This window comes from Gavialis gangeticus, unplaced genomic scaffold (genome assembly GCF_001723915.1).
Source record: "Gavialis gangeticus isolate Ggan-Ray unplaced genomic scaffold, GavGan_comp1, whole genome shotgun sequence".
NCBI lineage: Eukaryota > Metazoa > Chordata > Crocodylia > Gavialidae > Gavialis > Gavialis gangeticus.
This window is the reverse complement of record NW_017728998.1, coordinates 36,033,983-36,047,125: the sequence shown is the minus strand read 5'-3', so window position 1 is coordinate 36,047,125 and position 13,143 is coordinate 36,033,983. Positions and strand designations below refer to the sequence as shown.

At 42.0% G+C, this 13,143-nt stretch overlaps 1 protein-coding gene across 4 annotated transcripts in view; it reads left to right on the top strand.

Annotated features, from left to right (window-relative positions):
- Nucleotides 1-212: 212 nt before the first annotated feature.
- Nucleotides 213-13,143, top strand: part of AKTIP (AKT interacting protein) — a 19,109-nt gene continuing 6,178 nt past the window's right edge. For 2 of the 4 annotated variants that reach the window (XR_002095426.1, XR_002095425.1), the window contains exons 1-9: nt 213-344; nt 4,457-4,662; nt 6,921-6,985; nt 7,065-7,165; nt 8,925-9,013; nt 9,089-9,187; nt 9,452-9,559; nt 10,397-10,457; nt 11,890-12,030. Coding sequence is in view for 2 of the 4 variants with exons in the window: in XM_019505717.1 (XP_019361262.1) it covers nt 303-344; nt 4,457-4,662; nt 6,921-6,985; nt 7,065-7,165; nt 8,925-9,013; nt 9,089-9,187; nt 9,452-9,559; nt 10,397-10,457 (771 nt within the window). In the remaining 2 variants the exon portion in view is untranslated. The remainder of the gene's footprint in view (nt 345-4,456; nt 4,663-6,920; nt 6,986-7,064; nt 7,166-8,924; nt 9,014-9,088; nt 9,188-9,451; nt 9,560-10,396; nt 10,458-11,889; nt 12,031-13,143) is intronic. The other 2 variants (XM_019505717.1, XM_019505716.1) reach the window with 1 other exon arrangement.

The window sequence follows — 13,143 nt, the reverse complement described above, 5'->3', positions numbered from 1 at the left end:
AAATAGAGGTGACTGTATGAATGTTTTTGTGTTTTAATGAAGAGGAGGTGTTAAAAACTTGTTGAAGTTGTCTGCTGCTATAGTAGAAACTTCTGTTGGATTTACTTCATTTTAATTAACTATTAGATATGTCCCTAAATACATGTTGCTTGCATGTTAAGATGCAGACTCTCTATTATCTAATACTGTGGTTTTTTGGTGTTTTTTGTTTTGTTTTGTTTTGTTTTTTTTTTAAGGAAAGAGTGACTGCATTGGAGAGTCTGAAGACGTAGAGAAGTTGTCCTTTGCTCGGCATACACGTTATGAACCCTTTCTGGAGCATGTCTACAAGTTCTGCACGCAAGGTAGATATTGTAATGAATGGAGCATATTCATTACAGAGATGTTCATCCCTCTTCAAACTGCCCTGGACAGTATTTCAAAACAAATGTGAACTTAAATTACCCCAATAACTATATAAAATAACTACAAATGGGATCTCACAGATTCCAAATTGGGAAGGAAATCTCCTTAAGAGGATTATAAAAATACTAAGCCTTTAGTCCAACTTGGATAATTCTAGAGGTACAATGGGAAGTAGCGGTAGTCAGTGGCTAAGATTGCACTCTAGTAAAAGTATCTGATGTGCTGCTTTTATTGCAGCATAATGTCTACATTACTTGTAGCTTGGAATCCTTACGTGAAGGTCAAATTTGTGAACACCTCAGAGACAGATATTGGTAACTTGAGCTGTGTTGCTGTTCTTAGCCAAACTTGTTACAGTTTTTATGGTATTGATGCTCTGGGTTAAACCAATGGTTAAGATGTAACTAGACCTTTTTCTTGTAAAACTTAAAAAAACCTTTTGCACCCCACTAGAGATTCCTTTAAAACCCATCAACATCATTTAAGTAAATGATTATTACAACCTGCTATTTGCAGCTATCTATCTTCAGCTCTGCTGGGGAAGAAAAAGCATAGCTGCATAGCTTGCTGTCACAGTAGTTTGCTTCTCATGTGGCTGATTGTAATTGTACCTATGAATCAAAAACCTACCTTAGTTTGCTTTCTTTCCAGCCTTCAGAGGGTGGCTAATGGCCATAGCGATGAGAATTTAGATAGGAATACTTGACTTATACAGACATGAGGATTTTTTCTTCTCTAAACTGTATGTTAAAGGACTCTTATATGCAAGTCATAAGTGTGGAGTCAGTCAAGTAAGAATGCTAGGGAATGCCATAGTTTTACTATCATGGATTTTGCATTAATTTGACTAATTTGTGATAAACATGCCTTCTCAAACTGGAGCTGTATTGCTAAACTTATGCGCATAATTACTGATCACTACAGGTGTTGTGCTTCTAAGTGTAGCCTTCCTTCCGTTTAGGTGAGAACATCTTTTTATTTTGCGTAGTGAAATAAGCATATATCCTTCAAATTATGAATAACTTGGGTGCTTATGGTGACAGCGCTTTAAAGCAGTGTTTCTCAACCTTTCTGTGGTACACCTGTTAAGGCATTCCCCATGTGCTCATTGTAGCTCATGGCTGTGGCAAAATTTCATGGCACAGCTGTTCAGAGGCTGGCAAACAGTGCATCCCCCACAGGCAACACGTGCAGTAGATGAACTTCCTTCTGTTTGGCTGGTCTTTTTGTCCCACAGCCAACACATGTGCGAGTCTTCTCCTGGCACACCAGCATGCCTTGGCACACCAGTTCAAAAGTGTTGCTTTAAAGTATTGACAAAAAGGCTACCAGATGACTCCTAAAGTTGCCCTTGGGCACTGCCCTTCACTGGGGGTGGAGGCACTGGCAGAAGGTCTTTCTTTGTTTCTGTGTTAGGTTTTTTGAATTCAGAGTTGTGTTTATTGGAAGCAATGGGGGGGATGTGTGTGTCTTTTGGGGACAGCCTCAGATCCTAGTAGGGGAGAGGTGTGGGTTGGAAGGGACACTGCGGGGAGGGGGTAGGAGGAGAGGGATCTCCCTTGGGTGAGAAGTAGGGGAATGGGATTGAGTAGCTATTGGGGAGGGGATGAGTGGGAAGAGGTCTTGTGTACACTGATATGTGAATGGGATTAGGAAACACACTGGTATGATTGGGAGGGTTTGCTCTCAGGCTAAATGCAGACTGTCAAAAAGCCAGAGGCTGAATTGATTCAACTTTTGCAGATTAGTCTAAACTGCTTGGACTGAACGGAGAAGCAAGTCAACACACAGTCACTTTTGATTCCAGAAATGCAGCCCACATGCCTGCAGTGGCTCAGGCCTGAAGCTGGGGGGTGCTAGAGCGTGCCTCCCAGTCTGCTGTTTGCTACTAAAGGGAAGGGAGGGAAGCTGGGAGAGAAGCCTTCCAGGGCTTTTTCCCTCACTTCTCCCTGCTTAAGTGGAGGGGGGATGTGGTCAGGCCCCAGCCCGGGGCTAGCACACTGGGAAGGGGACTTTAAACCGTGGCCCACATGGGGCTCCAGCCCAGGTCTGCTGGGGAAGGTGCCAGGCTTACCCCCACTCCTGGGCCTGAGCAACCATGCTGAGAGGGATCTGGTCGGCACAAGACCCCAGCTACGGTCTGCCAATGAGGGGCAGTCCCTGCCAAGTTTTTGCACCCCCTGCTTCCTGACATTTGCCCTCAGGTTCCCTGCTTGGGGGGAGGGGGGGAACCGTTACCAGGCTTTTGCCCCTACTTCGCACTCAAGTGAAGAGCGGGTAGCATGGCCGCACTCTGGTGTGGGGCCAGTACACTGAGGTGGGGAGGGAGCAGGGGACTTAAACCCACTGCGGTCTGCTGGGGGGGAGGCAGTCCCTGCTAGACTTTTGCCCACACTGTTCCCTGCTCAAGCAGAGTCTGTCCCCACCCCCACTTCCCAGGCAGACCCAGGCTGGGGTCCCATGTGAGCTAATGTGCGGGTTTAAACCACCCCTTCTCCCCCCCGCCCCCTACCCCAGCATGCTGGCCGTGGCTGGGGCCTGGCCATACCTGCCTCTCTGCTTGAGCAGGGGAAAATCCTGTGGGGGCTGGTCCCCCTTTTCTCCCCCTTCCCCAAGGCAGACTCCATTTGGGGTCCACACTTGGGTACTCCCATCCATTTCTCAACTAGCCAGAGCGCTACAGCTAGGCTTGGCTGGAGCAGACAGCTCAGCCCAGGGCTGCAAAGCATCCTGAGATGCTGGGGAACTGTGAGCCAACTTGAACTGGGAAGGGGTCTGGGACAAGCTTCATAAACTGGTTTGACCTAAATTGGTTAAGTCTGATATTTTATCCAACCAGGTTTATTTTAAACCAGTTTTCAGCCATTTTGAAAGTGGTTTAAGTACACTGAACTTCTGTTGTGTTACAGATTTGAACTGGTTTCTGGTCACTTAAACTAGTTTATGTGCAACTTCTGTCCGTAGCCAGGGTACTGGCAGGAAGGTTGGTGGGGGTGGACATTTTAAGGTTATGGAATGTCAAGAATCTCTTGTTTCTTATCTTATGGGCTGTCTTCTGTTGTAAGTTGGCTTGAGCCTTTTTAGGTAGGACAGGATATACATCTAAATAATAAGTAAATAGGTTCATAACACAGTTGAGATGACTCTTTGCATTATGCTACCATTTAGACATACGTTCTCGTACAAAGCTCAGTCTCAGTCCTCTGTCTCAGATTACCAGCAGTGGTGCAAGTTATAATGGTAGTATTTGTTTGGATATTTTTCAGTTAATCCATTTCTCAAACTCTTAACAAGACATGTTGGACCTGACTGCTTGTGATCCTTTTGTGGGCAGATAGCCAACTATAGATTATACTGTCTAATATATCAGATTGTTAAGCATTTGTTTAAAGAACATCTGTATGTTACCTCCATGAACAGTTTCTGCTGTCTGTAATTCATCCAGTACCTGGTTCTGATTCTAAAACACTAAGGGCAGGCTAGCATAATCAATGCAGTTATGATGTGGCTGCCTCAGCACAAGATTGAAGTGGAAGGCATTCCTTACTGCAACTCTGTTCTCCAGAACGTAATACTTTGTTTCACCTCTGCTTTACTGTGCTACTTCTAAGATCTCCACTGTGCAGTGTGTAACTAAGTCTGTTGGGAGAGTTGTTACAGTTTATCTGAGTATGGTAGGTGTTTCAGAATCAGTCAATTCTTTGCTAGTGTTTTAGAGGCAGGTATTAGGTTTGAGTAAACATTGTGAAGACTTTTATAGATTTGCTTTAATTTGTAGACCTAAACTAGTAGATACTGGCTGAAGTTTGAGCAGAGTTCTGATTTCATAATAACAAGCTGTTTCTAATCAAGTCAAATTCTGTAAAGGAAGGAAATTTGGTATCAATCATCTGTGAGTTTGTAAGAACAAATAAGATAGCATCTCTAAATCCCAAGTGTAACTTGGGGGGTGGGAGGGAGCATGTGTATGTCTGTTCTATAAAATCTTAAACTTGCGCTACGATTCTTGCACAAACTTGAGTGGAAATGTGTCATGTGCTTTATGTAACAGAGACCTGAAGCTGAAGAAAAGACTTTGACTGGAGAGCTGAGAACCAGTCCTCCACGCACCTCTACAAAGAAACAGTTGCCTTCTATTCCTAAAAATACTGTGCCAGTAACTAAACCTGCTTCCCCTGCCCCTTCTTCCCAGTCTACAAATGGAACACATGCCTCCTATGGGCCTTTCTACTTGGAGTACTCCCTCCTGGCAGAATTGTAAGTTGAATATATAATTTTATTTATTTATTTAATTTTACATTTTTTCCTTTTTGGCCTTAAGCTCCAAAAAAAAACATGTAAGGAACAGCTGTAATAGTTCTTGTATTTTTGGACTTTGTAAGAACAATATGCATAATCATTTATGCAGAAAAGAATACAAAATTGCTTGCATCTGGAGAGGGGTAAGTAGCTGTAGAAGGTGAGGAGCTTTAACATTCTGACAGGATATCAAAAACTGTTTTAATGCCAGGAAATGTCCTCTCTGGAAGCAGCAAAAAGGCATATATATCTCTAATTGGAGTAGACTGTACTCCTTTCGTAACTTTTTGGTAATATGGGGTAACAGGTGGACTGCCTCTTTCAACCATAGAAATAGATGCTAGTAATGGAATGGTCCTAATGGTTTCTAGCATGAAGCTTTCAAGGAGAGGAGCTGCTGCAGTGTAAATAGTCAGCATTTTGCTTTCCACAGAAGTGTCCAGACAATCTGAAAACAAGTGCATATTTATTTATACAACTTCATTTTAATAACTTGCTTATCTGTGCTGTGAAATACGTGACTTGCAGTGCTGTCTGTGAATTCTTAGCTGTGCAGCTGCTTTTGGAATGTAACTTCCTTAAGCCCTGATGCAATGCTAATGCTCATACTCTGCATTAAAAATCATTAAGTGGAAAATGAGAGCTCTTGTAAAAACAAACCAAAAACACAAAAAACCTTTCTATTAAGAATGTTATACAGACTTCTGCCTGAGCTGCATTGTGTGTGTGGAGGGGGTGTCCATCCCCTCTGACTGTATGAGTCTATCTTATGATGACATTGCTGAGTATCCCAAAGCAGTTTTAAGTAATTGCTGATGCATTAGGGCAAATGAGGCACTTCACTTATGAGGGCTTCTGTAACAAATAATGTTTGATCTAGTTGTATCTGATGCCGTTCGTGGCAGTTACTAGGCCAGTAGTGGCCTTCTATTTTCAGTAAGACTCAGTCCTCTTATTCTGTATTAGCATGGTAATGACAAGTGTTTTTATATCAGTTGAACCCAACCTTTTTGGCTGGCATGCCACAGATCAGACTCTTACCCTCCCTGAGGGCTGCTCTAGTTCATCTGCCACTGTGCTGCCTGTCCCCTTCCCAGTGTGCTGTGTACCACAAACAGGCTTCCTGTGCCACTTATGGCATGCATGCTGCAGGTTTGCAACCCCTACTTTGTCTCATGAAGGGGAGAGGGGGTAGAGGTGGGTGGGGAAACAGGTCATATTGCACTGACAGGTGTGACCTAAAGTTACAAGTTGATGACTTGCATGATAAGAAATGTCAAGTAGGGTAGGGGCTCAGCCTGCCTCCTCCTGTTTGCTTTGGACCAAATGGCTTAGCCTGTTCCTGTTGGCATTGTCTTGCACACACTTTCTTGTTCTTTTCATCTCTTGCAGGAAAAACTACCTCACTTGCAGGTAAAGTCATAGTTTATGACTGAAAAACATCTCTAAGTTGTATGTTAAGGATGGGTTCCTTTTTTTCCCCCCCTTAAGTTATTACCAAGTAGTAGTCAGTGCATTTGTCCTAAAGTGCCTCTGTTAGTGTAGCTTTTAAAATTTGCCTGTCTTAACACGGTTAAAAGAGAAGCTTAAGACCTAAAAACTGAAGACACTCGCTATAAGTAGAAACTGAAAATGTGTTGGCATTTTAATATTCAAAGATTAGACTTTCAACTACAATAATCGTATAATAAAAAGGAGTAAACTTCCCAGTAGTGGCTGCATATACACAAGACGCTCACTAGACAGTAGCTTGTTACTACTGCGCAGTGGTATTGCACGTCAGGAACCATGATGCAATGTTGTACTACACAGCAGTAAAGAGCTACAGTGCAGTTAGTGTCCCCATGAAGCTGTGTGGGGACACTACTGCACAGTAACACTGGTTATTGTTCAGTCATTTAATACTTGTGTACGCAAGTACTAAATGCTAACCGCGCAGTTGTTACTGCACAGTCATCTCATGTAGATGTGGTCTGTGTCCCTTTAAATGAAAGGGTGGAGGGAAACAATTTCTTAGTTCCTTGTTCTTTCTCCTCTGAGCGCACAACTTTTAACAAGGGATTTGTAGGACATTTAAAAAAATATTAGTAGACCCCTTTTTCTTTTCTTCCCTCCCCTGCCAAAAAAGGCTTTCTTTTAACTCCTGCTGCAGATTGTATTAGATCAATACAGTCCTTGTTGGACCTATTCATTTGAAACACTGATTCTAATTACAGCACCTTGGTTGTAAAGCAGAAGTTACCAGGAGTCTACGTGCAGCCTTCTTACCGATCAGCATTAAGTAAGTTCAGGAGCAGGTGTTTCAATTATCCTATCTTTTTGAGTGGCTTGTACCCATTCATGATTCTCTTTGCTTGCAGTGTGGTTTGGAGTAATATTTATTAGGCATGGACTCTACCAGGATGGGGTGTTTAAATTTACAGTCTATATTCCTGATAACTACCCAGATGGTGATTGCCCGGTAAGTGTTTTATTTAACTGATTTTTTTTTTTGACTCCTTCCTTTTTAGGGGTTAGACGAAAATGTGTTGAACTGGTTTAGTTCACTGAGGTAGTGAAAACTGCACTGCTGCTATGTGGCTAGAGCTTTCGCTGTACCCTGCTTGTGATCTGGAGAAAGCATTTCTTTATAGTAACTCCTCCCAGACTGCTTAGGGAGTGACGTTAACTGTGCGTAGCTCATTCACTTATCTACTAGTGATTTTGGGCCCTAAATTTTGGTTGCCAAGCCTCACTGAGAGGTTATTGTAAAACACTGGATGCGTAGGTCTCTCTTAGAGTAGCTGACAACTAATCACTTCTTAAGCTGAAAGGGAATTGCTTGTATTGTTTCTCTAATTTTTGTTACAGCTTTGATTATGTAAATTAAGTGCCAAACTGTAAGCATGAACAAAAAAAAAACTACGCACAGAAATAATAATGTAGTAAGATATCAATGCAATGCTTGGCCTTCTGTTAAACTGCAGTATTTCTGGCATATGAATTTGTTGCACATAAAACAGGGAAAGTTGCAAGAAAACGGGGGTGAGAAGAGGGAGTCTTAACTTCTTTCTGCTGAGCCTTTTACACGTTTTTTTTTGCACAGCAATATTCATTTTGCATACCTTTGTACAACTAGGGCATGTCCAGATGCTCATGGATACTCGGTTCCCCAGGAACACACCTGTGCCATGTATGCTTTGGCATGTGGCAAGTTGTCCCAGGTGGGGTAAGGGAGGCTGGGGCCAGCAGCTTTTACCTGGGGGCCTCCCGAGGTTGCAGCTGTAGTGATTCTGCTCCTTGGAGCCTGGCAGGCAGCGGAGCCTGGCTCTGGGCGGGCCAGCTCCACTTTTCAGCAGCAAGTGCTGGCCAAGTGTGCGTTGCTCTGTTTTTTTTTTTGTTTGTTTGTTTGTTTTGTGGGTTTTTTTGACCCCTGGGTATTCAGGGGGTCAAAAAACCTGGTGCAGTGCACGCTCAAGCAGCATGCCCTTGCAGTGCGGAGAACAATGGACTGTGTGGTATGTGCTGCTGCAAATGTTTACAGCAGCATATACTGCATGACCACACCTAGGTATGTACTAGAATACTTTGTCCATTCCTGAGAGATCAGTTTGTTTAGCTGCTTTCGGAGCAAACTGAGGGAGTTTGTCCAAGTTTCTAGAAAAATAATTCTGATCCTATGGGGAGGCTATCTTGGCTGAAAACAGCAGTCACTAAAAGCTGAAAGCAACCAGTTCACTTGATAGTCTTTTACAAGGAGCTTCAATGTCCCTTTTACAGGGACATTATCAGTGGGGAAACATCAAGTAATGTCAAAACTTAATGGCATGCTTTATGCCAGTATCTATATATGTATGCCACCTTTGGTGTTTGAAATCATTTTCCTATCAAAACTAATAGTCAGCTTACAGGGATTTAGACAGGAAAAAGTGTAAAAGCTATGACCTTGAAGTGGGATTGGCCAAAAGGCTATGCTGTTAAACATTCAGAATAAAATGGAAATGTCTTGAGTGAGACTAGAGAAATGTTAAGTGTAACTTCTAACAAAAAAAATAAAAAATGGCTTTCTATCACAAGCGACTCTTAAGAGGTCTCTTTTTACTTATGCCCAAATTCTTAACTGTGTGCTAGCCATGAAGTGCATAGCTATAAATCCTTGTTTTTATCAATAAGTGAATTTACACCTAGATTTTGACTTTTGTAAAGTGACTTGGAAATTTTCTTTTCCCTCTCTACTGCAGCGCTTGGTTTTTGATCTACCAGTCTTTCATCCACTAGTAGATCCCCTCTCGGGTGAACTGGATGTGAAAAGAGCATTTGCAAAATGGAGGTCAGTATTGAAGTAGACATGTAGTCTTTTGATTATTGAAGATGATGCCACACTAATGCTGTATTCTTCATTTAGGCGGAACCATAATCACATATGGCAAGTACTAATGTATGCTCGTAGGGTCTTCTACAAGATTGATACAACAAGTCCTTTGAATCCAGAGGCTGCAGTGCTGTAAGTGTCCTCAACTTATTTGGACTATGAATAGTTTACAAACTAACAGTCTATTTACTTAGACAAAATAAGATTTTTAAAAGAACCAAACATTTGTGACATGGTGTGAAGTACTTACTGTATTACTTCTTAGTACAACTTGTTAGCTGGTTGTGAGCATCTAAGCCTAAGCCATAGTTCTTCTGGTTGACTCGTCTGAAGACTAGAAATAGCTTGCAACCTTGCTAATGTTATATGAAGTGTTAAAACTGGTTTCTTTTCTAGATATGAAAAAGACATTCAACTGTTCAAAAGTAAGGTTGTAGACAGTGTCAAACTATGCAGCAGTCACTTATTTGACCAGCCTAAAATAGAAGATCCCTATGCAATTACGTGAGTAGCAAATTGATTATAACAAAGTCCATATGTTTGACTGTTAGATTCAAAAACAGCCCTGCTATAACTTTTGAATGGGTACTAATTTGGCAGTTACTTCTGGTTTAATGACTCAGACTTGTTTCTGTAAGTTTATTATGATTATTGTGTTCTCACCTTGTGTATTCAGTAACTCATTGGTTCCCAACCTCTGGGCGTGACCCAAACCAGGGTCACGAAAGGCCCACACATACATACACTCACTCACATGGCCTGGTAGTGGTGGGTGGGTCGCAGCTACACTCCACTCCCAGCAGCCCCCGCAGTGCCAGGTTGGGAGGTCCTGTTGGTGGCTAATTTAGGGTCACAGCAACAAAAGGTTGGTGTAACTGCAGTAACTGAAGTGTTCCTTCACCTTTTAAATAAGGTACCTTTTTAAAATGAACCTTGCTTTCAGGTATGTCAAGTTGAATATGCATACATGTGGCTTGAACTGCTGCAGTGGTCATATTTTTATGATGGCTTCAGTTTCTACGGATGTGTTGAGCATTTGGGTTGGGAAGTTAGTACTGTTAGGAATTATCTGGCTGCTAAAGAAACAAGTTCTTGGTGTCAATATTGGCAGAAATGTGCATCCATGTGCTTGTTACCAAGTAGATTAAACCTATAAGATGCCATTCTATAGTGTAGAATGCACCTTTGTGCTCAGCTGGAAATAATATTTTGCACATTGTGGAAAAGCTGAAAAAGTAGAATTTGGATGATTTGTGTCACTGACTCCTATCTAATTTAGAAATTATTTTACACTAATTTCACCTGCATAAGCTTTTATAATGCTTCTCCTTTCTCCTGTAGCTTCTCTCCATGGAATCCAGCTATACATGATGAAGCTAGAGAGAAGATGTTGACTCAAAAAGTATGTAGACACCGTCTAACCTATTTTTGCTACAGTACAATCGGATGTATAAGGCAGTGCAGAGGAACCCATCTAAATTAAATATCCTAATTCTCAGGTAGTGAGCCACCGGTAACTCCAACACTTAGGATTTACTTCTGCAGCCTCTGAGCACGCTAGCTTTTATATTCATTCTGTAAAGTCAAGTGATTGGAGCCAGTCAGTATCAGTCTACCTCATTATTACTCTGTTATCTAGTGTCAACTTCCTCACTACTTTTCATTGAGAGAAACTTGATTTCTAGTCACCTGTGCTGGGGGGAGTGATGTGCTTTGCTAAAACAGGAGAGGGTTACCTAGTTGGTTGTAGGGAACCACTGAATATTGGAAATTCCCTGGCTATCACCCTAGCTGTCTTATTCTACATCATGCTTCATGACCCATGGCTCTTCTGCTCAAGCAGATATTGACACCTATGGATCTTGATAGTTAGACTCCTAGTATTTGAATCTACTTGACTTCATCTGGATTGTCTGATAAATGTTAGTTGAGAAGGGTAGCTAATTTCATATTTTCTGGGAATAACAAAAAGCCAGGGAATACAGGCAGGTGTTTTGCACCCTCCAGGAAGATTAAAACAAATGCCCCATCCAGGGAAGGGGGACTTTAATGGGACCTTTCTCCCAAATTTTCCATCCCTCTGATCAGAAGCTTTTAACCTGACCCCTGAATGGGAACCAACTATGAGACTGGCTTGAGGCGCTGAAGTAACCTACTTTCAGAGTACCATGAGTTCCTGTGTTGGCAGTTGGACAATGAAGCAGGTTCACAGTACCTTGTACCAGCCATTGACTGTTATACCCCTTTCCCTGTGGCTCTGGCAGGCTCTGTTGTCTCAAGCGTGGTGTGCTTGCATGGTCTCTGGCCTAAATAGACTCTTTAAAAAGGCCAAGTAAGTGGTGCTGCCTCCACACAACATGTCAATTTCTAGCTGCCTATAAGATGGGACAGATGTTGGAAGGAGATGGCCCTTGTCTAGTCTTAATGTCCACAGGAGAATGACTTGATAAATCTCTCCATCTGGATTCTGACTTTCATGTTGAAGACTTAAAAAGATCAAGCTGTCTCTTTTTGTGTTGCTGCAGTGATCTGTAGGCCAAGAGATTGCCCAGGGATGTTTAGATTATCATGTTCTCTTCCACTAAGATGCATCTAACTACTGTGGTAGCTTGCCATCTTATCCTTCACTTCGCCAGGCAGGGTTTAAAAGTCTGTTTTACCCTTAAATGGATTCCTGTATTCTGCTTGCCAAGATAGTGCTTCATTGGTAGAAGACAGGAAGTCTTGTATTTGAGAGCAGAGATCTACCTTGTGTGAACATCTTAGAGCAGAGTATGATTTTAAAGAAGTTTATTAAGTCTGTATACAATATTTAAAGTATATTTTTGCCCTAGACCAAAGAGCTACTGATATGATAGTTTGGTTAAGATGTAATGGATTTCAGAGGATAATAAAACAAAACCAAACCCCAGACAAACCCCAAACTTTAAAATGGGAAACACTTGGCTACATCAGAAATCTGGACATGAGGACAGGTATGTCCCAGTATAAAGCATGCGAGAATGCAAACCTCATGCAGGATAAGTATCGCCTAGTCCACTTTCTGAAAAACCTAGGCAGTCTTCTGGAAAAAAAACGTTCAGACATGTCACTAAGTTACAGTTAACTCCCACTTGGATCACCTAACAATCCCCACTGATTAGCATTTTTGGTTGTGATGGACTTTGGCCAGTCCCTGGCCCAGTAATGTCAATATGTGCACCAGAACTGGTGTATCGAGTTCGGATATGATGCAGTTGGCATAAAGATTGGCCTTTTATTGTGTAGGACTCATTCCGAACTGCTAGTATAAAGTGGGGTGGCTGGAGATACAGCCTTGTATGCAGAAATCTGCACCCTGATTCCTTCCCCTTTTTTTTCCGTTTGTGGCATCTGAAGTTTAATTTAGCATTTTGCCCATAGCTGCTGCTGCTTTGTTAATATTCCTAAAGTTCTGTTATTTTCAACTTGGTCCTTTCTAATTCCCGGTAATATATATTTGGACTACTAATTTGTTGTTAAATGGCCTTGATACTCATTCATGAGTGTCGGGTCCATCATAATAATGTTTAGCATTGCTAGGATTAGTTAAGGCTTGGAATTCTGTCTGCATTGGGAGATTCTCTTGCATTTTAAGCAAGATGCTCTGGTGTAGAAGAACTCTTCAGTAAAGCTCAGTTCAAATGAGTAGTGCCACCAGATTGGTGACTCAGTTTCCTGAGCCATAGCTTAATAAAATTAAAGTTATCAACACCACTTGCTTTTGACAATAGAATTGGGCAAATGCCAGGTGGGAGGGCACTGGGAATAGAGCCTTTAAATGCAGGTGGGTGTATTAGCTGTGGAGTAGATGAGGAGAGACTGAACAGAGGCATTGATCTTTTTTTTTTTTTTTTTTTTTTTTTTTTTGTTAAGAATTCCTGCTGTTTGGTGCACTGTAAGGGGAAGAAACTCTCTTTTCACAAGAGAAAGCAGAAGCTTGGCTGAAAAGGATGAATTCTAGCAGAAGCACAGCCATCAATTAGCCTCCAGGAGTTACCCCAGTGTCCCAGGTACTGCTCCCAGTGCAGATTCAGCCAGACCTCCCATGTTACAGGCATCCTTAGGAT